The 27,952-nt window shown below is 51.3% G+C and overlaps 1 protein-coding gene across 3 annotated transcripts in view; it reads right to left on the bottom strand.

The window, feature by feature from the left end:
* fam189a2 (family with sequence similarity 189 member A2) overlaps positions 1 to 27,952 on the bottom strand; it is a 115,592-nt gene that overhangs the window by 60,489 nt on the left and 27,151 nt on the right. For 2 of the 3 annotated variants that reach the window (XM_038804085.1, XM_038804087.1), the window contains exon 3: positions 4,083 to 4,193. The exons of the other annotated variant lie outside the window; for it this stretch is intronic. In XM_038804085.1, coding sequence (XP_038660013.1) covers positions 4,083 to 4,193 — 111 coding nt within the window. The remainder of the gene's footprint in view (positions 1 to 4,082; positions 4,194 to 27,952) is intronic. 3 annotated transcript variants of the gene reach the window in all.

Below are 27,952 nucleotides of genomic sequence, written 5' to 3'. Positions count from 1 at the left end.
CTCACAAGAGGGTGAAATGGATATTCACCAATCATTGACTCAAAGATGACGAAAGGCCATTCAGGCCCCTACAGAACATCTCATTCAAGGTTCAGCCGGGACTCTTTATGAAGCCGAAATAGCCCCCCCCCCCCCCCCCCCCCCGCCTCAAACTGTTTTGTTTGCTTCTTCTCCAGAACATTCAATTCTCAAAGTAACAGGAACAAACAAGTAAAAGATAGTCGCTCGCGGTCAAGCCTTTCGCTGACCTCGACTGGCTCCAAATCCAGCAACACTTCAATTTCAAAATCCTCACCCTTGTTTTCAAATCTGCCCCCACCCAACGATGGCCTCCCTCCCCCATAGCCTCCCTCCTGTCCCCTCCCCCATAGCCTCCTTCCTCCCCCTCCCCCATAGTCTCCCTCCTCCCCCTCCCCCATAGCCTGCCTCCTGCTCCCTCCCCCATAGTCTCACTCCCCCTCCTCAATCGTCCCCCAACCCTCAGGGCCTCACTCCTCCCCCCCTCCGCCATAGCCTCCCACCCCCTCCTCATAGCCTCCCTGCTCCCCCCTCCCCCATGGCCTCACTCCCCCCCTCCCACATGGCCTCCCTCCCCCCTCCCCCATGGCCCACTCCCCCCTCCCACATGGCCTCCCTCCCCCCTCCCACATGGCCTCCCTCCCCCCTCCCACATGGCCTCCCTCCCCCCTCCCCCATGGCCTCACTCCCCCCTCCCACATGGCCTCCCTCCCCCATGGCCTCCCTCCCCCTCCCCCATGGCCTCCCTCCCCCATGGCCTCACTCCCCCCTCCCCCATGACTTCACTCCCCCCTCCCCCATGGCCTCACTCTCCCCTCCCTCATGGCCTCACTCCTCCCCCTCCCCCATGGCCTCACTCCTCCCCCTCCCCCATGGCCTCACTCCTCCCCCTCCCCCATGGCCTCACTCCTCCCCCTCCCCCATGGCCTCCCTCCCCCCTCCCCCATGGCCTCCCTCCCCCATGGCCTCCCTCCCTCCCTCCCCCATGGCCTCACCTCCCTCCTTCCCTCCCCCCTCCCCCATGGCCTCACTCCCCCCTCCCCCATGGCCTCCCTCCCCCCTCCCCCATGGCCTCACTCCCCCCATGGCCTCCCTCCCCCTCCCCCATGGCCTCCCTGCCCCCTCCCCCATGGCCTCCCTCCCCCCTCCCCCATGGACTCCCTCCCCCCTCCCCCATGGCCTCACTCCCCCCTCCCCCATGGCCTCACTCCCCCCTCCCCCATGGCCTCACTCCCCCCTCCCCCATGGCCTCACTCCCCCCTCCCCCATGGCCTCACTCCCCCCTCCCCCATGGCCTCCCTCCCCCCTCCCCCATGGCCTCCCTCCCCACCTCCCCCATGGCCTCCCTCCCCACCTCCCCCATGGCCTCCCTCCCCCTCGCCCATGGCCTCCCTCCCCCCCTCCTCCCCCCATGGCCTCCCTCCCCCCCCCATGGCCTCCCTCCCCCATGGCCTCCCTCCCCCCTCCTCCCCCATGGCCTCCATCCCCCCTCCCCCATGGCCTCTCTCCCTCTCCCATGGCCTCCCTCCTTCTCCCATGGCCTCCCTCCCTCTCCCATGGCCTCACTCCCCCCTCCCCCATAGCCTCACTCCCCCCTCCCCCATGGCCTCACTCTCCCCTCCCCCATGGCCTCACTCTCCCCTCCCCCATGGCCTCACTCTCCCCTCCCCCATGGCCTCACTCTCCCCTCCCCCATGGCCTCACTCCGCCTCCCCCATGGCCTCCCTCCCCCCTCCCCCATGGCCTCCCTCCCCCCTCCCCCATGGCCTCCCTCCCACCTCCCCCATGGCCTCCCTCCCACCTCCCCCATGGCCTCCCTCCCCCATGGCCTCACTCCCCCTCCCCCATGGCCTCACTCCCCCTCCCCCATGGCCTCACTCCCCCCTCCCCCATGGCCTCACTCCCCCCTCCCCTCACTCCCCCTCCCCCATGGCCTCACTCCCACCTCCCCCATGGCCTCACTCCCCCTCCCCCATGGCCTCACTCCCCTCCCCCATGGCCTCCCTCCCCCCCTCCCCCATGGCCTCACTCCCCCCCTCCCCCATGGCCTAACCCCCCCTCCGCCATGGCCTAACTCCCCCCTCCGCCATGGCCTCACTCCCCCCTCCCCCATGGCCTCACTCCCCCCTCCCCCATGGCCTCACTCCCCCCTCCCCCATGGCCTCACTCCCCCTCCCCCATGGCCTCCCTCCCACCTCCCCCATGGCCTCACTCCCCCTCCGCCATGGCCTCACTCCCCCTCCGCCATGGCCTCACTCCCCCCTCCCCCATGGCCTCACTCCCCCCTCCCCCATGGCCTCACTCCCCCCTCCCCCATGGCCTCACTCCCCCCTCCCCCATGGCCTCCCTCCCTCCTTCCCCCATGGCCTCCCTCCCTCCCCTATGGCCTCCCTCCCTCCCCCATGGCCTCACTCCTCCCTCCCCCTCCCCCATGGCCACACTCCCCCCACCCCCATGGCCTCACCCCCCTCCCCCATGGCCTCACTCCCCCCTCCCCCATGGCCTCCCTCCTCCCTCCCCCATGGCCTCCCTCCTCCCTCCCCATGGCCTCACTCCACCTCCCCCATGGCCTCACTCCTCCCCCTCCCCCATGGCCACACTCCCCCCTCCCCATGGCCTCTCTCCCCCCCTCCCCCATGGCCTCACTCCCCCTCCCCCATGGCCTCCCTCCCCCCTCCACCATGGCCTCCCTCCTCTCTCCCTCTGCAGTCTCTGTGATGTCTGCGCGCCTCCAGTTCTGGATCGTTGCTCATCCCTGATTCTAATCTCTCTGTCATTGGTGGCTGCCTGGGCTCTAAGCTCACTCCCTTTCACTCCCGAAACCTCTTCCACCCTCTCTCATCCTGTAAACTGCTCCTTAACACCCACCTCTTTGGCTAGGTTTCTGCTTTCATGTCTTGATCTCTCCTTTTGTGGCTCGGTGTTGAATTTTACCTGTTAAAGCTCTTGTGAAATGCCTTGGGATGTTTTACAGCATCAAGGGAGCATTTTGATGCAAGTTATTGTTTATGTCAAGTAAAACCTACAAAGCTTCTTTGTGAGGTTAGCAAGGCTCAGGGAATGGAATTTAAACACTGGGTGTATTTTAAATTTTTGTTGGAGTCAGGAAGTCTATCATATTGACTTGTGCATCAAAACGTGTGCGGTTAAATACAGTGCTCTCTCCGGCTTGGAACTCTGTGATATTATGAGCTGGATTTTATAGGGCGCCTTCGTCTCATGCTCTCCCCCATCCTGGTTAAAGAGGGGAGCCCGCCTCGAATGGCAGACCATCTCCCCCCCCCCCCCCCCCCCCCCCACTGTCACTCAACGGCCGTTTGGCCATTAGTAGACTGGAGGGGACTTCGGCCCCTCAGGGGGCAGAACGCTCCACCTCGGAGAACTGTCAACCAATCGGATGGTCGGGAACTCTGTAGACCCAGCAGCGCCAGGTCGGCACAGTGGCCACTGCTGGAACTACAGGCAGACCCCAAAGGAGATCGTTGCTGGAGGCAGAAAGTCGGGGAAGAGGGAGGGGATTTCACCAGGGTGAGGTTGGCAAGTCGCAGTGTGAGGGTTGGGGGGGGGGGGGGGTGGTGGCTTATTTGAGAGGCCAGGGGTGAGGGAAAAGATGGAAGATGACCTTGGCTGAGGGGAGAGGGGACGGGGGGATGGGGGGGAGAGGAGCTCCCCACTAAGCTTATTCAATTCAGCTTCTGGTCCTTCCAAGGTATCATTAACATTTCAAGTCGAGGGCAGCATGGTGGCGCAGTGGGTTAGCCCTGCTGCCTCACGGCGCCGAGGTCCCAGGTTCGATCTCGGCTCTGGGTCACTGTCCGTGTGGAGTTTGCACATTCTTCCCGTGTCTGCGTGGGTTTTGCCCCCACAACCCAAAGATGTGCAGGCTCGGTGAATTGGCCATGCTAAATTGCCCCTTAAAAAAAAACATTTCAAGTAATTCCCAAGAGCCAGCTCCATTACCAGAGTCTATCAGCCACACCCTGCTCCCCCCCCCCCCCCCCCCCCCCCGCCCCCGCCCTCTCGCCCGGCTGCCAATCAATAAGAGACAATCCTGCCATACTCACCAGCTCACAGTCCACAATGCCAGACACAAACTGAGCACTCTGGCATGAGAGAACGAATCCAGCCAAGTTCAGGAGGACACAGACAACGGACAGCAAGATGAACAGGTTTACCTAGAGCAAGAGAAGATACCAATCAACAAAGGGCCACTCGCCCATCAGTCTGGCACAACACAACACGGATGTCCACGTACTGCTTCGAAAGGGACACCAGAGAGCTGCTTGCAAACAAAAAAAAGGGGGACTGGCTGGGGCTGTGTGACGATCTATTAGAGATCTTTAAAAGTGTAGAAGGGTTTGATTGGATGGGAATAGGGAAGGTGTTTTCATCTGTGGAGAGACCTTTGAGTCATCAATTTAAAGTAGCCAATAGTAAATCCAATAGGGAACTCAGGAGAAATGTATGTTCCCAGAGAGTGGAGAGAATAGGGAACTCGCTCCCACAGGTGAATGATAGTTCAGGATTCTCTTACGGTTAATGAGCAGGTTCAGTTGGTAGTTAGGAAGGCAAATGCAATGTTAGCATTCATGTCGAGAGGGCTAGAATACAAGAGCAGGGGTGTACTTCTGAGGCTGTGTCAGTCTCCATTTGGAATAGCGTGAGCAGTTTCGGGCACAGTATCTAAGGAAGGATGTGCTGGCCTTGAAAAGCGTCCAGATGAGGTTCACAAGAATGATTCCCGGAATGAAGAGCTTGTCGAATGAGGAACGGTTGAAGATTCTGGGTTCGTACTCAGAGTTTAGAAGGACGAGGGGGGACCTTATTGAAACTTACAGAATACTGAGAGGTCTAGGTAGAGTGAAGGTGGAGAGGACGTTTACACTGGTAGGAGAAACTAGAACCAGAGGGCACAGCCTCAGATTGAAGGGATGATCCTTTAAAACAGAAATGAGGAGGAATTTCTTCAGTGAATCTGTGGAACTCATTGCCGCAGAAGGCTGTGGAGGTCAAATCACCGAGTGTCTTTAAGACAGAGATAGATAGGTTCTTGATTATTAAGGGGATCAGGGGTTATGGAGAGAAGGCGGGAGAATGGGGATGAGAAACATATGGGCCATGATTGACTGGCGGAGCAGACCCAATGGGCCGAATGGCCTAATTCTGCTCCTGTGGCTTATGGTCTTATATCGATACATTCAAGGGGAAGCTGGATAAACAGATGAGGGGAGAAAGGAATAGAGGGATCTGCAGATAGAGTGAGATGAAGAAGGGTGGAAGGGGATTAATGCGAATAAACACCAGCATGGACCAGTTGGGCCGAATGGCCTGTCTCTGTGCTGTAAATTCAATGTACTGGTGGGAGATCATCGGGGAACCTCAATCGTTGAAACTCTGAACTCCAGAGCTCAGGAGGAACCCGGAGACCAAAAGGAAGGCAGGGTTTGTGAAGGCAGCACTGGACTATCAGTGCCAAGGTTTGAAACCGGTGAAATGACAGCACCGGAGTTGCAGTTCACCAAATACCCAGGAGGGGCAGATAGGAACGGCCACGTTGCAACTTCTGAAATCTCCACTAACCAGAATCAGTCAGTAAAGATTAAGGAAATGTTACATGCAAATATAATATTCAACACTTCACCAACTTTGCATTGTTCCCGACATTGATTAAATAAGTAGCCCAGAGGTTTCCAATTGAGGTTGTCCTCTACCATTCACATCAAGAGAGGCTGCTGGTTAAATGTACATATACCCTCTAGTCACGGAGCCAACCATCAGACTTTCACACTGATTGTCAGCATGTCAATGCTCGCCGACCACTGTCACCATAGAATTTACAGTGCAGAAGGAGGCCATTCAGCCCATTGAGTCTGCACCGGCCCTGGGAAAGAGCACCCTACCCAAGGTCCACACCTCCATCCTATTGCCATGACCCAGCAACCCCACCTAACCTCTTTGGACACTAAGGGCAATTTATCATGACCAATCCGCCTAACCTGCACATCTTTGGACTGTGGGAGGAAACCGGAGCACCCGGAGGAAACCCACGCACACACGGGGAGAACGTGCAGACTCCGCACAGACAGTCATCCAAGCCGGGATTTGAACCTGGGACCCTGGAGCTATGAAGCAACAGTGCTAACCACTATGCTACCATGTCACCGTCTGTGTACTGGGCCGAATCCAGTTCTGTTACTGTTCAATCCAGCCAGGGGACCCCCTCAACTTAGCTTCCAGAATTAACGGGGATTCCACGGCCTCTGCTCAACACAGGAACACTTCCAAAAACACAGGTTCCTGCCACTGTTACACATTCACCTGAGGAAGGAGCTGCGCTGGGAAAGCTCGTGTTTGAATCAAACCTGTTGGACTTTAACCTGGTGTTGTAAGACTTCTTACTGTTACACAGAGATCACAATTCCTGTCATGCACATGTACAGAGACATGTAAACACACACACACACACACACACACACAAGTACACCGACAGGAAAAGGTACACATACTCACGCAGACCGTACACGCACACAAACACACGTGCGGGATTCTCCATTCTTTTGACCTATTTTCCAGCGCGGTGCATCCCGCCGGCAGCAGGATTCTCCGCAGGTTCCCGCAGCCGGCCAATGGGGTTTCCCATTGTGGCCCACCCCACGTCATTGGAAAAGGCGCTGCCGGTGGGGCGGAGGATCCCGCTGCCGGAGAATCCCGCTGCCGGAGAATCCCACAGCTAATATTCAAATAATTCCTCTCCCCTCCCCCTGCCAGCATTCACTTTGTCCATTATCACTTCCTTTGTCCTGTGCCCGGGACGTCTTTGTCAAGTCACTCCTCCTGAGCTCCTGCCCATCCCTGACCTTTTATTTTGTTCCATCTGCTCCACTCCTTCTGAAACAGAATAAAATCCATCGCTTTTCCCCCTCTCTTTAGCATTGAAGGGTCATACAGACTCGGGACGTTCACTCGGTTTCTCTCACCAGACCTGCTGATTTTTTCCAGCGTTAACTGTTTATATTTCAGACTTCCAGCGTCCTCAGTATTTTGCTTCTACACAATATTCCTATATTGGTGGAAGCATCTAGTTTCTCACCTGAGCCAGGATCAAAAATGTGACTGACTCGGAAATGGAACCAGATCTGAATAACAGGCATTGGTGGTGGATTGATGTACCATCAATTCGACTCGAGACACATTTAGGATCCGAACTGTGGCTTTAATCAGCTAGTTGTTAGCCCGATTGTCGACTACAGAGAATGACCGACCGCCGGGAACTCTGGGTACTTATACCCCGCCTCGGAGGCGGGGCCTACTTGCCTCTCGACCAATTGGAGATCAGTCACATGACTAGTCCTAACCAATCGGACGAGAGGCACATGAGCAGCCAGAGCCAATGGGAAGCCAGTGCTCTGCACCAATGGCAGTGCTCATATCCATACCACCACATGGATGCATCGGTAAGAATGAAGGAAAAGACATGAAATCATAGCTCTGGATAAATCCTTAGTCTGCTCTTCAGAATTGGGTTATTCATCACCTCAGCGATGAGATATATTACTGACTGCAAACTGCCAACACCGCGATGGGTTTGTTAATCACACCATCAGTTGGCTAACGTGAGGTTACACAATACATTCACGGGATAATATTACCCACCCAAATTTACATCTCCAAATCCCTCCACGTCCTTGTTGCTCCCTCTCTCTGTAACCTCCTCAATCCCTCTAACCTCTTCCAGCAACTCCAATAATTCAATAAAAGGGTTTCAGGAGAGACAAGCAATGTGCGTACATTATGAGTTAGATTTGCGAAGTGGTAAAAGCAAACATGATAGGACAAATGGCCTCTTCTTTTTTCCTTTTCATTCACGTAATGAGATCAATTGCTAACAAGCCCAGCGTTTTTGCCCATCACTCATTGCCCTTGAACTGAGTAGTTTGCTGGGCCACTTCTGAGAGGGTGCTCTTTCAGAGGATCAGTGCAGATCCAATGGGCCAAATGGCCTTCTGTGGTGTAGCGATTCTATGGACTGTGAAGTGCTTTGGAATGTCCTGAGTTTGTGAAGAGGGGGTGGGGCGGTGTATAAATAGGCAAGAATATACAACGTGGGTATCTGCATTTGGGATGGTGGCCATGGGCCATATAAATGAAAGCAGCATTAAATTAATGATCAGTGATTTGTTGGAGTCATATCTGACACAAAGGAAGATGGTTGTGGTGGTCGGAGGGTAATCATCTCAGTTCCAGGACATCACTGCAGGAGTTCCTCAGGGTAATGTTCCTGGGCCCAACTGCTTCATCAGTGACCCTCCGTCCATCATAAGGTCAGAAGTGAGGATGGTCACAGATGACTGCACAATGTTCAGCACCAATTGTGACTCAATTGCTTGGACTGAGGGGTGTGGGCAGGGTGGATGTAGACAGAGGGCTGGATTCTCCGCACCTCGACGCTGAAATCGTGGCCGGCGCCAGGGAGGAGGATCCATTTCCCCGCACAGAATCGGGACCGGCGCCAGGGCGGAGGATCCATTTCCCCGCACAGAATCGTGGCCAGCGCCAGGGCGGAGGATCCATTTCCCCGCACAGAATCGTGGCCGGCGCCAGGGCGGAGGATCCATTTCCCGCACAGAATCGGGACCGGCGCCAGGGCGGAGGATCCATTTCCCCGTGCAGAATCGTGGCCGGCTCCAGGGCGGAGGATCCATTTCCCCGTGCAGAATCGGGACCGGCGGCGCTTCCCCGATTCTGCGGGCCCCCAAAAGGCGGCCTACTCAGAGAGCACGCTGCGCCGTCCAGCACCTACCTTGGGCCATTGCTGGAGACCCATTCCACCATGCTCCACCCCGGATTGGCCGAAGTCCCGACGGCGTGGATCTAACGTGGTCCTGCCGGTTGGGATACTAGGGTGGCGGCTGCGGACCAAGTCCGTGGTCACCCTGGTCGGGGGCAGGCCGATCGGAGGGCGGGGGGTGTCCTTATACGGAGCCGGGAAATGTTTGGCGGGCAGTCAGATCCAATTGGAGGGTCTATTTTCAGTACCCAGCTCCGCAGTCTGAGTCCGCCACACAGCACGGCGCGACCACTGGCCCAACCACAGAGAATCCAGCCCAGAATGTTTCCTCTTGTGGGAGAATCTAGAACTTGGGATCACTGTTTAAATATAGAGGGTCACCTACTTAAGACAGAGACGAGGAGAATTTGTTTCTATAGGGTCGTGAGTATCTGGAACGCGCTTCCTGAAAAGGTGGTGGAAGCAGAGTCTTCGAATATTTTTAAGGCAAAGCTGGATAGATTCCTGATTAACAAGGGGGTATCGGGGATGGACAGGAATGTGGGGTTGAGGTTCCAATCAGATCAGCCATGAACAGTACAGCAGGTACGAGGGGTCGAGTGGCCTACTCCTGCTCCTAATTCTAATGCTGATGTGTTGTCCAGTTGATGCCACTGTAAAGGAGAGCGCTGAGGACACAGGCTTGGTAAACTCACAGTTTGGCTTTCTCAGGAGGTTGCAGTTTGAAACTCTCTTACTCATTTTAGAACAGTACAGCACAGAACAGGCCCTTCGGCCCTCAATGTTGTGCTGAGCCATGATCACCCTACTCAAACCTACGTATCCACCCTATACCCGTAACCCAACAACCCCCCCCTTAACCTTACTTTTATTAGGACACTACGGGCAATTTTAGCATGGCCAATCCACCTAACCCGCACATGTTTGGACTGTGGGGGGCAGCACGGTGGCCTAGTGGTTAGCACAACCGCCTCACGGCGCTGAGGTCCCAGGTTCGATCCCGGCTCTGGGTCACTGTCCGTGTGGAGTTTGCACGTTCTCCCCATGTCTGCGTGGGTTTCGCCCCCACAACCCAAAAATGTGCAGAGTAGGTGGATTGGCCACGCTAAATTGCCCCTTAATTGGAAAAAATAATTGGCTAATCTAAATTTATAAAAAAAAAAAAATCTTTGGACTGTGGGAGGAAACCGGAGCACCCGGAGGAAACCCACGCACACAGGGGGAGGACGTGCAGACTCCACATAGACAGTGACCCAGCCGGGAATCGAACCTGGGACCCTGGAGCTGTGAAGCATTTATGCTAACCACCATGCTACCCTGCTGCCCCTTTTGGACATAAACTCTGCAGCTTTTGTGATGTGTATGTGTTGATTGCAGCATCAAGTGACAGATTGTTGGTAATTGTGGAGCCTGGATATGTGAAGCTGTCAGCAAGCCCCAGCGTCACATTATCAATGCTGATAAATGGCGGTATGGTAACATCTTGGGCCAATGACATTTGTCTTCCAGATGCTGATGGTCAAACAAAACTCTCTTGAAGTTTAAGAGAGTCTGTCCATTTGCTGCTGAAGGTGTTTCTCAGTGTGGACAGTGCGACATCGTCAGTGTGGAGCAACTCTCTGATGAAGACCGAGCACACCTATGTCTTAGATCTCAGGCGAGCAAAACTAAGCAGCTTTCTGCCAGGTTTGGATTCCGATTGGAGTTGCCAACTGTGATTAAATATGTTCCTGGAGGTTTTATCACATGCTGTCCCCACGCTCCTGCTATTTGTCGATCAACCCATCCATCCTTGTGACATACGGCCTTCCTGTACAGTTGGAAAGTAAAAAGGTACCCAATTGGATGGTGCATGACTATTAATTGATTAGGCGGAAGTCCAACCCTCACTTGGGAAGGAGTCCCTCCTGGGGAGCTGACTGGCTGGAGGAGGTACTGCATGGAGCTGCCTGGCACTAAGTTACAGGAACAGGAAGCCCAGGTAAGTGGAGGGGGTCCCAGGGCCGGGTTGGGAAGGTCTGGGGGGTCGTGAGGAGGATGCTCAGGGATCTCAGGGCGAAGGAGGTCCGGAGGTTTCCAGGCCTTAAGGAGGGTGGGGGGGCACCCCCAATCAGAAGGGGGCTTGTGATGGAGACGGTGCCCCCCCCCCAACTTCCTGTCCGAGGTCAAAATTTATTTTTGGGTTTCCCCGCAGAGCGTCAATCTTTCCGCCAGCCAAAAACAGGGCGGCAAATGACCCTGAAGTAGCCACTAATTGGCCACTTAATGGCCTCAGTTGGGGCAAGGGCAGGCTCCCAGTCCAAGGCCTTGCCCGCCTCAGCATGAATTCTCTGCATAATTGCAGCAGGAGGGAAAAGATCCAAGACCAATATTTTGAATAAGGTACGAGGAGCATTGAAAGAGTTGACTGTATTTTAAAACAGGATATCATTGGCTGTAAAGGGGCAATTTAGCATGACCAATCCACCTACCCTGCACATCTTTGGGTTGTGGGGGTGAGACCCATGTAGACATGGGGAGAATGTGCAAACTCCACACGGACAGTGACCCGGGGCCGGGATCGAACCCGGATCCCCAGAACTCTGAGGCAGCAGTGCTAACCACTGCAACTTTATTTTATTACTGTATTGTGAGATGGAGGGCAGGGTGACAATAGACGAGAGCGTGCAAAGTGACAGTCTGCCTCCCCAAGGCCCTCGACAGCAAAACATTAAAACAGGATCTGACACATTGCTTCAAATGGAGTTTGGTTTGAAATGATTTTTCACTGGCAATCAATTGAGGCACTTTGGTGACCCCGAGTGAATAACGTTCATGTGTCAACAAAAACACACCCTGCATTTTGAGGTCAAGAGAGTCTCATTTTAACTCCATTAGCAATAGGAGGTTCAATCATTAACCAGAGCAGCACATGTCTATGCTGAAACTCGAGGAAGCTGCAATTCATCTCTGTTCACTAACAGTTGGTTTATCTTTTCCAGAAAGACGGAAAAATTGATTTATACAGTGGCTTTCACCACCTCAGTGCACCTCAACCTTTGAAATACTTGCCGCTCGCTGCTGCATGGTGAGGGCAGCACAGTAGCCAGCACAGTTGCTTCACAGCTCCAGGGTCCCAGGTTCGATTCCAAGCTTGGGTCACTCTCTGTGCGGCGTCTGCACGTTCTCCCCGTGTCTGCGTGGGTTTCCTCCGGGTGCTCCGGTTTCCTCCCACAGTCCAAAGCTGTGCAGGTTAGGTGGATTGGCCATGCTAAATTGCCCTTAGTGTCCAAAAAAAGTTAGGTGGGGTTACGGGGATGGGATAGGCTTAAGTGGGGTACTCTTTCCAAGGGCCAGTGTAGGCTCGATGGGCCAAATGGCCTCCTTCTGCACTGTAAATTCTATGATTCTATCCACTGCCTAATGTCCAGTCGCAAATCACCATGTAGATGCAACATTTATTTTTGATACAACTTGTTTAAGTTAATCTCTTCCCCATCCTAAACTTGGTAATTCAATCTAGGCAAAGAAAACTTCATTTGAGGTACCATTTATTGCCCAGATCAGGTCAATTCAATGAAATGCGCCGTATTGGGATTAGACATAATTAAAGAGCATTTAATAAACAGCGGAGAATAAATGGGTGTGGAAGGTGTACACAAACGTGTCACTTCAAAGTTAAGAGTGCGTTTTGATTATTTAGTTAGACAGTATCCTGTTCCTGGCTGTGCGGTAATAACCCTTTTCTGGTTATGTGTGGTCTCCAGTACAAGAAATGCTTGAAAGGTTTCTGTATCCCTACAGAACATGGCTAAATCCTCGCCATAAAGTTTCCATTTCATTTTTTATTGCCGTTTCACACAGGGTGCCGTACTGCGTCCATCACTCAACAGTTGCTCAGCGGGTATCACTCTTACCTTTGACTCAGAAGGTCATGGATTCAAGTCCCACTGCGGAGACCTAAGCACTAATATTGAAGTTGACATTCCCACTTACAATACTAAGGGTATCCTGCACTGCCTTCCGGATGAAACATTAAGGGTAGGCTGTGGCAGAGTGCTAATATTGCAGGACTAGAGACCCAGGATAATGCTCTGCGGACGTGGGTTTCAAGGGTTCAAATCCCACCATGCTGGTGAGATTCCAATTCAATTAGTGAAATGTAAAGCTAGTCTTAGTAACGAAGACTGCAAAGCTATCACAGATAATAATAATAATAATCACTTATTGTAACAAGTAGGCCTCAATGAAGTTACTGTGAAAAGCCCCTAGTCGCCACATTCCGGCGCCTGTTCGGGGAGGCTGGTACGGGAATTGAACCCGCGTTGCTGGTCTTGTTCTGCAAGCCAACTGTTTAGCCCACAGTGCTAAACCAGCCCCTGACAGCCCCTAGTTTGTTGTTGAAAACCCACCTGGTGCACTTTAGGGTCTCCATATGACTCCAGACTAGAGCAATATGGTTGACTTTTAACTACTCTCTGAAATGGCCGAGCACGTCACTCGGTTCAAGGGCAATTAGGGATGGGCAACAAATGCCAGCCTCGCCAGTGACATCTACCTCGCCGAGGACCAGGTAGATATACAAGATCTTCAGGCACTGTTCAAAAGGAAGTTCTCCCTAGTGGCTTGACCAATATTCCTCCTCACCCAACATCACTGACAAAACAAATTATCTGACCATTAGCTCATTGCTGCAGTTTGTGGAATCTTGCTGTGCACTAATTGGCTGCTGTGCTCCCCGCATTACAACCGTGACTACACTCGACATGACTTAATTGTCTGTAAAGTGCGCTGGGATCTCCTGAGGTCACGCACGGTGTTGTAGAGATGCCAGACGTTCCTTTATCCTTCCGGAACAGGGGCTGGTTTAGCACAATGGGCTAAACAGCTGACTTGTAATGCAGAACAAGGCCGGCAGCGCGGGTTCAATTCCCGTACTGGCCTCCCCGAGCAGGCGCCGGAATGTGACGACTAGGGGCTTTTCACAGTAACTTCATTGAAGCCGACTTGTGACAATAAGCGATTATTATTATTAAATATGCAGAGCAAATAAACATGGTAAATGATTTCCATTCCGACAGGTAAAGCTTTTGTAAAAAGGTAGGCCGCTCTGGAAAATAGATAAAGTCAATCCTAGTGGCCAGCAACTTCCCACACTTTGGGCTTACAAGCCTGTGGTCAGGCACAGATCCCATGCTCATCTCCTTACTGAGATAGTCTTCCATTCAAATTCCAGAGCATCAGGCTCAGCCAATAGCTGAGGTACGGCAGCCACTGGTGGAGCCATTAAAACCCAAGGGGCAGGATTCTCCCAGCCGTAGGCCGGGCCGGAGAATCCCCACGAACGGGCCACGCCGCCCCGATGCCGGCACGCTGAGCGGAGAATCGGCGCCATTGGCGGCGGCGTGGTTGGCGTGGCGCTGGTCACGGGCCGCCCTACGCGGCTGGCCTGCCGATTCTCCGGCCCGGATGGGCCGAGCGGCCGTAAGAAAAGAGCCGAGTCCCGCCGGCGCCGTTCTAACCTGCTCTGGGCTGGCGGGCCTTGATGTGTAAGGGTGGGGTGGGGGGGAGGGGGGATCTGACCCCGGGGAGGGGCCTCCGATGTGGCCTGGCCCGCGATCAGGACCCACCGATCGGCGGGCCAAGCCTCTGTGGCTGGGGGCTTCCTTCCCTACGCGCCAGCCACTGTAGTCCTGCGCCATGTTGAGTCGGGGCCGGCGCGTTGAAGGAGGGGCGGCGCCCCTCGTTGGCGCCGGCGCAACTGCGCATGCGCGGATCCTGCGGTGCACAGTTCGCGCTGGGATCGGCAGCTGGAGCGGTGCGCACTGCTCCAGCGACGTCCTGGCCCCCTGTAGGGGCCAGAATTAGTCGTGGGAGCGGCCCGTTTACGACGGCGTTTACGACGGCGAGGACATTCTGCCGTGGGATTGGAGAATTCCGCCCCAGAGGTTTTTGTGATGGCTTCCTTATAACCCACAACTGATGACAGAGCCTTAAAGACCAAGGTCCTTTTCAGGAACAAGACTGGCAAAGATCTGATACCAAGTCACATAAGGAGATATTATCGGGCAGGAGATCAAAAGCTCAGTCAAAAAAGTTGGCTTTAAGAGCGACTTAGACAGAGATGTTCAGGGAGGGAATCCCAGAGTTTAGGGTCTTCACGGTTCAAGGCACGGCTGCCAATGGCTGCGCCGCGAGATTAAAATCAGGAATGTGTAAGAGGCCAAGATTGGAGCAGCGCAGAGATTGAAAGCTGTAAGGGCTTGTCAACTGCGTTAGGGAAGCAAATGAGCACAACTTCAAATAAGACAGCATGTTGAAACACCTCCATGATTACTAAGATAAATAAACAAGGGCTCAGGCTATCATTGTAACATTATAGCCAACATTACTCAAACCTTAGTTGGGGCGTGTGGGTGGGAGGGTTGGGGGGGAGGGGGGCTGTGTGTGTTAATGGTGACTATGGGTGATTCCTGATTCCTTTTTGTCAGTTGTTTGTGTGAACATGCGGGCTAATGTTTGGGGTTTGGTGGGAGGATGGGATCGTTGTTATTGATATGGGGATTGACATATCTGTTACTGACTATTGTTTATTGCTGGTGGGTGTAGATTTGGGAGAAAATGTGAAAAAGGAGAATAAAGAAATATATTTTTTTAAATGACTCAAACCTGACCAATGACATTCCAGAAATGCTATTCCCATGACGTCAGCCCAACTTGAGTAAGTGTCATTTGATCGTCTGTACTTATCTTTGTAACAAATCTCAATCTTAGTAGATAACATTGAAGCTTTCTTTCAAAAAATGTAACTGATATGGAATTAACTTTATAAGAATATTTACCCTTCTGTTAGGACAGATATCTTACAGCTTTGGCTGAGACATGACAGTTTTCTATTTGGTTTTTATATCAAAGAGATTTTCGTTCACACAAGGTTGCGGCTTAGAATCTAATGCCGTCAAGATTGTTACCAATACTTGGTTAACCTTGGTACCCTCCCATTGCCTACTGGGTCAGGGCACTCAATACCAGAGCTGGCTCACCCTACCACGGTCAAGTTACATTCTTGCTGGTGTTTAGACCCCAAAAACACTGCCCTCCCCATCCGCTCTCCATCTTTGTAATGAGGGCAATAAGGTTGCCAACTCTGGTTGGACATTTCCTGGAGGTTTCATCACATGATCTCCTGTCTCCAATTGCAGCCCACCCCACACCCCAGCCCTCAAACATCCATCATTAATTCTTTGCAATGTCCAGCCTCACCTTCCTGCACCCAATTGGTCGGCAGACAGATGTTCCATAATCCAATTGGATGTTTTTCAATCGTCAGTCAAACAGCCTTTATTCCCTCCCCCCATTTCCATTATTGTTCCAATTAAGAAATGTAACTGTGTTATGGGCCAGGTTTTAAGAGAAGCCCAAAGTGTATCATGGAGTTCACCGGACCCACAACTTTTACTAGATTGTGGTATGGGGAGCACACGGCCCACTCTACAGGTGTGGTACAGCAGAAATGGAAAAGTATTTTTTAAAGTAAAGCAATGTTTATTCTATGAACTCAAGTTAACCTTTTAAAAACATATAGTGAACATCTTAGCAACCATTAATTCAAATACAATCCCCAAAGAATACAACACCAAGTCATGTGTAAGCTGTCCTTTTAACATCCAGAATACTTAAAACACCTTTTACCAGAAGCACATCAGGTTAAAGTCACTACTGTTATTAGTTTTAAATCACCAGGATCAATTTACAGTCTTTAGATTACAGAGAGAGATTCATACACCTTCTGGCTGTGACTGCAGCGATCCAGCTCTGAAAACAAAACTAAAACACACCCTGCCGCAAACAGCCTAAAACAAAAGTAAAAAGCTGTCAGACAGCCCAGCTCCACCCACTCTCTGACATCACTGCAGTAATAAACACCCATTTCTTAAAGGTACTCTCACTACAGATACTTATATACACACCCATTTATAAACACCCATTTCTTAAAGGTACTCTCACATGACACCTGCCATTCATGAAACCCTCATTCATGCTTTCATTACCTCTGGACCGGACTATCCCAACGTTCTCCTGGTCTCCCAAACTCTACCCCTGTAAACTTGAGACTCTCCAAATCTCTCACTAAATCTCATTCACCCGTCACTCCTGTACCCGCTGACCTGCACTAACTCCCCATCGGGCAAGCTTTAGATTTTAGAATTCTCAGTCCCAGTTTCAAATCCGCTCCATGACCTCGCTCCTCCTTATGTCATGACACTCTGAGACAGCGGCGCTCCTATAATCCAGGAAAACTGTTGAGCATTCCCAAGTATAATCGCTCCAACATTGGTGGCTGTGTCTTCAGGTGCCGAGGCCCCATGCTGTGGAATATCTGTCCTACATCTCGCAGACTCTTGTTTGTTTCCCAGAATTCGTGGACTTTCAAGACAGCAAAACGGGTGCCACTCCTGGTCCGATTCCGCTACTGCTAAGGGGCCAGCACAGGCAGCACGTGGAACACAATCGACTCTAATTAGAAACGGTGCAGGATTCGCCGGGTCCGTGATCAACACTCAGGACGCTGACAAGCTGCAGCCGCACATACACACTGCACTCCCCACACACACCATCCCAGCCAACAAGGTGGCAGCAAGGAAAGCGGTACTAAGGTTCGTGGATGCAGAGCTCGACTGCCGAAATAACTACAGAAATGTCTCCTGAATTTCCTAATGGATTTATTCACGATTATTTTAAATTGACGGCCTCCAGTTCTGGTCCCGTCCGCAAATGCAAACAACGCAAATGGAAAAAGAGATTTACGAGGATGCTACCAGGACTTGATGGTCTGAGGAGAGGCTGGATAGGCTGGGACCTTTTTCCCTGGAGTGTAGGAGGCTCAGGGGTGAACTTATAGAGGTCTATAAAATAATGAGGGGCACCGATAAGGTAGACAGTCAACAACTTTTCCCAAAGGTAGAGGAGGTTTAAGGTGAGAGAGGAGAGGTACAAAAGAGAGCAGAGGGGAAATTTCTTCACACAGAGGGTGGTGAGCATCTCGGATGAGGCAGTGGTAGAGGCTGGTACAATTTTGTCCTTTAAAATGTAGTTAGACAGTTACACGGGCAGGATGGGTATAGAGGGATATGGGATAAATGCAAGCGAAATGAAAGTCTCTTATTGTCACAAGTAGGCTTCAAATGAAGTTACTGTGAAAAGCCCCTAGTCGCCACATTCCGGCGCCTGTTCGGGGAGGCTGGTACGGGAACTGGAGGCTGGGAAGTGGGACTAGTTTGGTGATAGAAACTGGGCAGCATGGACAAGCTGGGCCGAAGGGCCTGTTTCCATGCTGTGAACATCTCGGACTCTTATCTTCTCTACGTCTGCCCCAATGAACTTGTTCACTTTAAAAGCCTCTATCAGTTTTCTTTTCTCTAAAGAGAATCCTAATTTTCCAGCTGTTTACGTCGGCGCACGGGTTTCCCGGCGGTGAGGGGTGCTGTCACCGGCAAATCCCCTTGATAACAGCGGGACCGGTAGACCCCGCTGGCGGACCACCTCTGCCACCCCGTAAAACCCGCGGCGGAATGGCCTGTAAATCCGACCCTCAGTGTTAACTGCTTCCCTGGAAGGGAAATGTCTTGCAGACTTAAGATTATCGGGGGAGGTCTACCCACCATAAATTTTCAGTAGTTTGGTTTTGGAGGCTGAAGGGATTCGGCAAATGAGTTTCTGCTGTGCCCTTGGCAGTTCTTGACCCTTTTCCCATTCATTTTCATCACCGACTGACAAAGGGGGAAGGCAAAAAACAGAAGACAGACCAAGGATTTGGGCTTGAACCCCCAAACCACCGACTCTGGGGTAAGAGTGCTCCTCACTGAGCCACAGCAGACACCTAAATTCTTACCATATTCTTCCAAAACCTCAGAAACTTGATCAAATGTCTGCCAAAAGGACAAGTAAATTATAACCACTCAATCACCTCACCCACTTACTTGGTTTCTTCACTAAAGAATTCCAGATTTGTGGAGTGATTCCGGAATAAATCCCCCTTTAAACAAAACGGCAAATTGCACCAACAAATGTTACAGTCGGGCACTTCTGACACTTTAGAAAAGTTAGTCAATGGAAAGCAAGCTTTCTCCTGCAGCTTCAACAACTCAAGAAGCTCAACACCATCGTCCAGCTTAGTCAGCACCTCATCCACCACCTTAACCATTCACTCTTACCACCAGCGGAGCTCGGCAGCAGCCGTGTGTACCATCTACAAGATGCACTGCAGCAACTCACCAAGGCTCCTTCAACAGCTTCTTCCAAACCCGTTACCTCTACCCCACTTGGAAGGACAAGGGCAGCGGATGCATGGGAACACCACCATCTTGCACATTCCCTCCAAGTTACACACACCGGGCGCGAACCAGCAGCCACGCTGTGCCCGAAAAGCAGCTCACTGCGGCGTAGCGTGGCCGATAAAAGCCGGGAGACCCCACTCCTGGATCTACCCGGTTCACAACACCTCGGGAGATCTAACGCGATCTCGCGAGGCATTGCGATGTAAATCCCACCCTTTGTGGCCGGGATCACCTTTTAGCAAATCTGCATATTAGAGCGAGACAGCTAGTCTCACTTTAATGTGCAGATTCCCGAGGTACCCGAGGGATTGGGATCTATCTCCTTCCCCTCGGAGACCCTGGGCGAGCGCCATTCAGCACCGGTCCCCACAGAATGGCATTCGTGGAAGTCTCTCAGGGGATTGGAGGCCCCCCAGGTGCATTCCCTTTGGGCAGGGTGATACCCTGGCAGTGCCACTTGGCTGCCAGCTTGGCACTGCCAAGATGCCCAGGTGACATTGTCAGCTGGCAGGGGCATTTAAAAATGGCGTCTGGATTGCCCGCTACACTGAGCAGTTCCTCGGTGTAGAAAACGGGGCTATGTGCAGTCTTTGCCACGCGCTCCCTACTGAGACCCCTTATTGAAGGCAGGTGGCGTTGTATAGCCATGTGTGTCTTGGCACTGAGAGCACCGGGAAACACGTGGCGAAACGCGCTCGCTATGGAACTTTGTTCCCTCTAGTGGAATCATGCCCACCATCTTGACTTGAGACGATGGGCTGGATTCTTCCGCCCCACCGCTGCAAGAACACCACGGGCGAAAGGTAGACAATGGAGAACTCCATTGACCTCGGACGGGATTCTCCGGTCACACGTGGCCGGAGCATCCGGCCCCTATATCATTGTGCCTTCATTGTCGCAGAGTCAAAATCCTGGAACTATGACCTCTCGTTCTAGATTGTGCCACAAGAGGACGCATCTACTTTACACCCCAGGGACTGCAGCGGTTCAAGAAGGCAGCTCACCACCACCTTCTCAGCGATGATCACATCCCGAGAGTCATTTGTTCACAGCAAGCCATTGTTTAGTGTATGTGCACAATGACAAGCGCTCTCAAAGGAAAACATTAACTCCAGAAGATTAGAATGTACCATTGTTCACACTAACAGTGCCATCACCCATCAGTCCAAAGTGGACAATTAGAAACAGCTTCACAGCAGGTCCTTTGCTTAATGAGAGGCAGTGAGTCAAGCCATAACCTCATATAACTTGGGTCGCGAGAAGATCCCGGAATAGATTTATATCGAAATACACAGAATACTAAGATGCAGAAATAAGCCATTCGGCCCAACTGGTCTGTACTGGTCTACACGGGCCTCTCTCCCGCTCCCTGTTCATCTCACCCCATCACCATCGCCTTCCTTTCCCACCCCACCCCCTACCCAGTGTGGTTATCCAATTTCCCCATTAATGTACAAAGAAACGTACAGCACAGGAATAGGCCCTTCGGCCCTCCAAGCCTGCGCCAACCATGTTGCCCATCTAAACTAAAATCTTCTACACTTCCTGAGTCCGTATCCCTCTATTCAGAGAGTGGTGGGCCTGTGGAATTCATTGCCGCGGAGTGCAGTGGAGGCCGGGACGCTAAATGGCTTCAAGGCAGAGATAGATAAATTCTTGATGTCGCGAGGAATTAAGGGCTACGGGGAGAATGCTGGTAGGTGGAGTTGAAATGCTCATCAGCCATGATTGAATGGCGGAGTGGACTCGATGGGCCGAATGGCCTTACTTCCACTCCTATGTCTTATGGTCTTATGGTCTTATTCCCATCCTATTCATGTATTTGTCAAGATGCCCGTTAAATGTCACTATCGTCCCTGCTTCCACCACCTCCTCCGGCAGCGAGTTCCAGGCACCCACTACTATTTGTGTAAAAAAACGTGCCTTGTACATCTCCTGTAAACCTTGCCCCTCGCACCTTAAACCTATGCCCCCGAGTAATTGACCCCTCTACCCTGGGAAAAAGTCTCTGACTATCCACTCTGTCTATGCCCCTCATAATTTTGTAGACCTCTATCAGGTCTCCCCTCAACCTCTGTCGTTCCAGTGAGAACAAACCAAGTTTATTCAACCTCTCCTCATAGCTAATGCCCTCCATACCAGGCAAACATCTTGGTAAATCTCTTCTGCACCCTCTCTAAAGCCTCCACATCCTTCTGGTAGTGTGGCGACCAGAATTGAACACTATACTCCAAGTGTGGCCTAACTAAGGTTCTATACAGCTGCAACATGACTTGCCAATTCTTATACTCAATGCTCCAGTATCTATACTGTTCACCTCAACAACTTCCTGTGGTTTCAAGTTCCACATTCTCACCACTTCCTGCGTAAAGACGTTTTCAACTGAATCCCTCAATCCACTAATGTCCGTCTCTCGTTTATGTCCTTCCTAGTTTTCACCTCCCTAAAGTGGACACATCTCCTCTTTGTCCGCCCTGCCAAACCCTCTGATAAATGTAAAGGCCTCTCTCAGGGCACGTCTCCAGCCTCCTCTTTTCGAGGGCAAAGAGCTCCCAGCCAGTTCTGTTTTTTGTGAATCGATGTAACGGGCGGAATCCAACCAAAATAATTGTGTTATTTCGGCCGGGTTTGGTGGGGTGGTGCCCGCCGGTTTTTAGGGGAAAGGGGGGTGGGGAGATCCACACTGCTTTCCACCCAAACCTAGGGTGCAATTTACCAGCTGTGTCACACCGAAATCGGGAAGAGCAGGATGCAGCCGGTAGATCCCGGGAGAGAAAGGACTCAGACTTGCATAGGTAAGTGAGCTTAGAAGCCCGCTTAATTACCTCTCGGCCGGATCAAATAACCACCGGCATCTACCAGCCTCACCGAGGGGGGGGGGGGAGAGGAGTGTCCCAGGGGATCAGAGGCCTCCGGGTGGTTGGCTGGCACCTTGGCACTGCCTTGGTACTGCCAGCCTGGCTACCTTGGCAGTGCCACCCTGGCACGACCACCCAGATGGTGGTGTCACGGTGCCAGGCTGTCAGTGCCAAGGTGCCCGGGTGCCAGAGGGAGAGCCAGGGGGGGCCACCCTGATCTGTCCCTGACCACTATGGGGTCTTCAACGGCGTGGGAGACCCCCCCCCCCCCCCCCACCCCCCTTCCAGGTGCCATTTAATCGTGTTCAATATCTCAGTTCTGGCATTAGTGTTCTGTAACAAATGTTTGCACTGCCTCCAGTGCTTCTGCATCCTTCTTGGAGACCACAACTGTTCAATTATTGACCAGCAACAACTTCCCCAGCATTGCTTCAAATTCATCAGAGAAAATATTCCAGCGAGGAGTGTGTCAAAGCGACGGTGCCAACCTCCTACCTCTTTTACTAATCGATCACGATGATCAGGGTGCAGTATTAGAGTGGTCACAGTGCCTCCTCCTGATCTTTACCCACTTGACGCCTACAGAAACGTTTGAGGGCCATGGTCGCAGGATGGAATCAGGCTGAAATGCAACGCCTCCCATAGTCAACCAGCCCTGTGATAACACCTCGTCTACGCTCCCACATCTGAAACGCCACCTTAACCTCAATGCTGCTCCCAAGACGGGAGGGGAGAAAATCCATGAATAGAATCATGATTCGCCTCTAACGTAAAAACAGAAAATACTGGATGAACTCAGCAGGTCTGGTAGCATCTGTGGAGAGAGAAGCAGAGTAAACGTATCGGATCTAAATGCTCCTTCTACAGAACTGGAGCAGGGTAGAAATGTACGGAATTGTCTCGTTGGAAAGAGGGCAGAGGAGGTGGGGCAGGATAAAAGATAGGTCGGGACAGAGGAGATTTCCCCCAACTCCAGCGTGATGCCGCCACCAAACGCATCTTCCCCTCACTCCCCCGTCAGCATTCCGCTGGGGCCACTCCCTCCATGACTCCTTGGTCCACTCCTCCATCACCCCCAACCTTTCATTCCCTTCACACTGCACCTTCCACTGTAATCATAGAAGGTGCAACATCTGCCCCTTTACCCCCTCCATCCTCACTGTTCAATGGCCCAAACATTCCATTCAACCGAGACAGCGCTTCACGTGCACCTCCTTCAATCTGGTCTATTGAATTCGCTGCTCCCAGTGTGGTCTACTCTGCATTGGAGAGACTAAATACAGACTGGGTGACCGCTTTGCAGAACACCTTCGGTCCGTCCACAAGCAGGACCCAGACCTTCCTGTCGCTGCCATTTCACCTCACCGTCCTGCTCTCAAGTCCACATGTCTGTCCTTGGCCTGCTGCAATGTTCCAGTGAAGCCCAGCGCAAACTAGAGGAACAGCACCTTACCTCCCAATTAGGCGCGTTAAAGCATTCACGACAAAACGAGTTCGACAACTTGAGAAGGTACCTTTCCCTCCACCTTACCCCCCCTTTATAGTTTGTTATTAGTTGTTTTACAGCTCCAACACAACCTCACTCCTCCCCCGGCCCAACACAACCTCACCCCTCCCCCGGTTAGTAATGAGGGAGTGCTGCACTGTCAGAGGGTCAGTACTGAGGGAGTGCTGCTCTGTCAGAGGGTCAGTACTGAGGGAGTGCTGCACTGTCAGAGGGTCAGTACGGAGGGAGTGCCGCACTGTCAGAGGGTCAGTATTGGGGGAGAGCTGCACTGTCAGAGGGTCAGTACTGAGGGAGTGCCGCACTGTCAGAGGGTCAGTACTGAGGGAGCCGCACTGTCAGAGGGTCAGTACTGAGGGAGTGCTGCACTGTCAGAGGGTCAGTGCTGAGGGAGTGCTGCTGCACTGTCAGAGGGTCAGTGCTGAGGGAGTGCCGCACTGTCAGAGGGTCAGTACTGAGGGAGTGCTGCACTGTCAGAGGGTCAGTACGGAGGGAGTGCCGCACTGTCAGAGGGTCAGTATTGGGGGAGAGCTGCACTGTCAGAGGGTCAGTACTGAGGGAGTGCCGCACTGTCAGAGGGTCAGTACTGAGGGAGTGCTGCACTGTCAGAGGGTCAGTACTGAGGGAGTGCTGCACTGTCAGAGGGTCAGTACTGAGGGAGTGCAGCACTGTCAGAGGGTCAGTACTGAGGGAGTGCCGCACTGTTGGATGCTCAGTGCTGAGGGAGTGCCACACTGTCAGAGGGTCAGTACTGAGGGAGTGCTGCACTGCTGGAGGGTCAGTATCGAGGGAGTGCTGCACTGCCGGAGGGTCAGTACTGAGGGAGTGCTGCACTGTCTGAGGGTCAGTACTGAGGGCGTGCCGCATTGTGAATTGTGGTGGCTTTCATGTGAAACATTAAACTGAGGCTCTATCCTCTCTCCAGTGAAGGTAAAGGATCTCATTAATATTTCAGAGAGGGGCAGCTAAGTTTCTCATCGGTGTCCTGTCCTATATTTAGCTTTCCTTCACTCCACGATCCAATGATTCCAGTGGGATCCTGCACTTGCTGGGAGTGCAGGTCATAGGTGAGAGGTCAAGCAGCAGCATTATTCCTTCCACCACCATTAATGCAGAGCAGTAGAATTAGATTGGAGGTCTGAACATGGGTGATTACTGTTACAGATTATTGATAGTGAAATAAAATCAGGCCCTTCCGAGAGACAGGCTCATTAACATTCCAGAGACAGTCTCACTGATGAAAGAACCGCTCATCAGAAAGAAATGTAGACACTTCAAAACACACTGGAAATGCAATAAAAAGCCTGAAGCTTGGTGAATGGACAGTAATCTTTTGTTTGATTTGTATAAACTGCCTTGATTTGCCAGTGGGATTCAAGTCTGCACAGTGAGCCCAACAGAAAAGCAAACTGCTTTTCAAATTCCGATAAGTCACACCTCTCCTATAACAACAACTTGCATTTATATAACAATCTTAACATCATAACAAGTGTCATGAGAATGTCACTTTAAGAAATGTCTGTCTGCTCATTTTACTGCAGTGATGTCAGAGTGTGGGTGGAGCTGAGCTCTGGCTCTGCTTTTTAGTTTTTGGTTTCGTTTTTTCAGTGTTGGAGCTGAAGCCAGCCAAAGCAGGTGTACTGTTGTTCTCTCTGCCATGAAAAGACTATCTCTTGATCGTTTGGTGAATTTAGAATTATAAATGTTCTCAGTCATGAATGTAAACCTAATGTGCTTCTGTTAAAAGGTGTTTATTTTGTCTTCTGGATGTTGTTTGGGAAGTTATTAAGGATTACTTAGTGTTGTATTCTTTAGGGGTTGTATTTGAATTGATGGTTGCTAAGATGTTCACTGTATGTTTTAAAAAGGTTAACTTGAGTTCATAGAATAAACATTGTTTTGCTTTAAAAAATACTTTTCCATTTCTGCTGTACCACACCTTAGAGTGGGCCGTGTGCTCCCCATACCACAATCTAGTAAAAGTTGTGGGTCGGGTGAACTCCATGATACACTTTGGGGTTCTCTAAACCCTGGCCCATAACACAAGTCTGAAGGTGCTCCACAGGAGCGTCATCAGAAAAGAAGTGTGACGACGTTGATTATGTTGGCTTATTTTATTTAAATTTGATTTATTTAATTTTAATTTATGGTTAAGTTCTCTTGTTGGGGGGGGGGTGGGTGGGGGGAGTGTGATACATGTGATGTTACGGTATGGGGGGAATTGTGGGTGTTATGGGGCTGTTAGTTGCATATTACTGCTTGTTGCTATACTTGTTATATTTTTATATTTTCTGTAAAAAATTCCAATAAAAATTATTTTAAAAAAATAAAAGAAGTGTGACAGTGAGCCACGTAAGGAGATAGAAGGAGAGATGGCCAATACCTTGGCCGAAGAGATAGATTTTGGGAGCAGCGCAGAGGAAGCTATTCTAGAGCTTAGGGTCCAGGCAATGGTGGAGCGATTAAAATCAGGGATGTGCGAGAGGAAAATAATTGGAACAATGCGGAGATCGGGGAGGACTGTGGGAGTGGAGGAGATTACAGAAATAGGGACTAGGCCATGGAGGAATCCATAAAGAAGAATGAGAATTTTTTAATTGGAGGGTTTCAACAGAAGATTAGCTGAGGCAGGGACAGAGCACGGGCAAAGCTATGGAGGCGGTAATAGGTATCCAGTAATCATAATACCGTTAACAGCTGCACAGATGTGTTATCAAAATAGGCCATTCTCTTAACATCAATTAAACATCATCATTCCAACATGGACAATACTAAATTTTACTGAATTGTTCTCAGGATTTATCGCTCAATTTCATTGTCCTGCGAAGATGATTGTGAGTCTTTATATGTGTCAATCTCGGCCTTCAACGTAGGCAACAATGGAGCACCCACAATCCTCCGAGGCACAGAGGCACAACCGTCACTGTCCCGCCCCCAATGTAAATATATCCTTTCCTTCAATGTGGAGACCAAAACCTTTTTTCAAAAGAAAAATGTAGTGTTCCAATTCATTTTTTCCAATTAAGGGGCAATTTAGCGTGGCCAATCCACCTAACCTGCACATCTTTGGGTTGTGGGGATGAGACCCACGCAGACACACGGAGAATGTGCAAAACTGCACACGGTATTCCAGATGTGGTCTCACCAAAATCTTGTACAATTGCAGCAATATTTCTTTACTCTTGTTGGTCCAATCCTCTTGCAATAAAGGCCAACAAGTCATTTGTCTTCCTAATTGCCTACTGCACCTGAAGCTGTTTTTCTATAGTCCTTCGAAGCACCAATATTTACAAGCTCCACATAGTTTTTCAAAATTCGCCTCACTGTGCCGAGGTCCCAGGTTCGATCCCGACTCTGGGCCACTGTCCATGTGGAGTTTGCACATTCTCCCCATGTTTGCGTAGGGTTCACCCCCACAACCCAAAAGGCGAGCAGGGTAGGCAGATTGTCCATGCTAAATTGCCCCCTAATTGAAAAAAATTAATTGGGTACTCTAAATTTATTTTTTAAAACAATTTTTAATTCTGCTTTTCTATTCTTATGTTCAAATAACTCCACACTTCCCCATATTATAGTCCATCTGCCACTTTGTTGTCCATTCACTTCAGCTGTCCATACCTCTGTCCATGCTTCCGGTAAACCCATGACAAGGACACGCCGTCGGACAGAGCAGAAGATCACGTCGCCGTAATCAGCCGGAAGATCTCGCCCTACATTTCCAACTAGCTTCGACTTGCCAGCAAATGTAGATACATTACTCTCGGTCTCTTCGTCTAAGTCATTTGTATAGATTGCAAACAGCTGAGACCCCAGCACCAATCCTTGCTGTACATCACTAGTCATAGGCTGCCAACCCGAAATTGTCCCATTTATCCCTTCAAACAGGACTCCGTCTTCCCGTTCAGAAGGCATGAAAAATCCCTTGGCCAATATTTCAAAGAAAGAAAAGAAAGTTCTCCCCAGTGCCCCTGGTCAGTTCTTACCCTCACCCTAATCAATCAATAACAAAAGACAGATTATTTGCTCATTACCACATTGTTGCTCATGTAATCTTGCTCTGCGTAAGTAGGTTGCTACTTTTCCGACGTGGCAACACTTCAAAAGCATCTCATTGGCTGTGAAGTGCCTTGGGATGTCCTGAGGTCATAAAAGGAAACTCTAGAAATGCAAGTTTTTTTTTAGCTCAGTCGGCTGGACAGCTGGTTTGTGATGCGGTGCGAGGCCAGCAGCATGGGTTCGATTCCCCGTACCAGCTGAGGTTATTCATGAAGGTCCCGCCTTCTTAACCTTGCCCCTCGCCTGAGGTGTGGTGGCCCTCAGGTTAAATCATCACCAGTAGGTGCTAGCTGTGGCCTGGTGGGGAGCTCTATTGCCTCAGACTCAGAAGGTGATGGGTTCAAGTCCCAGTTCAGGATGAATCCAGACTGGCATTGCAATGCTGCCCAGTCAGAGGTGCCACCTGCACACA

This window comes from Scyliorhinus canicula, chromosome 8 (assembly GCF_902713615.1).
Source record: "Scyliorhinus canicula chromosome 8, sScyCan1.1, whole genome shotgun sequence".
In the NCBI taxonomy this organism is placed as follows: Eukaryota; Metazoa; Chordata; class Chondrichthyes; order Carcharhiniformes; family Scyliorhinidae; genus Scyliorhinus; species Scyliorhinus canicula.
Note: the sequence above shows the minus strand (reverse complement) of the source record. Positions and strands in the feature narration are given on the sequence as shown.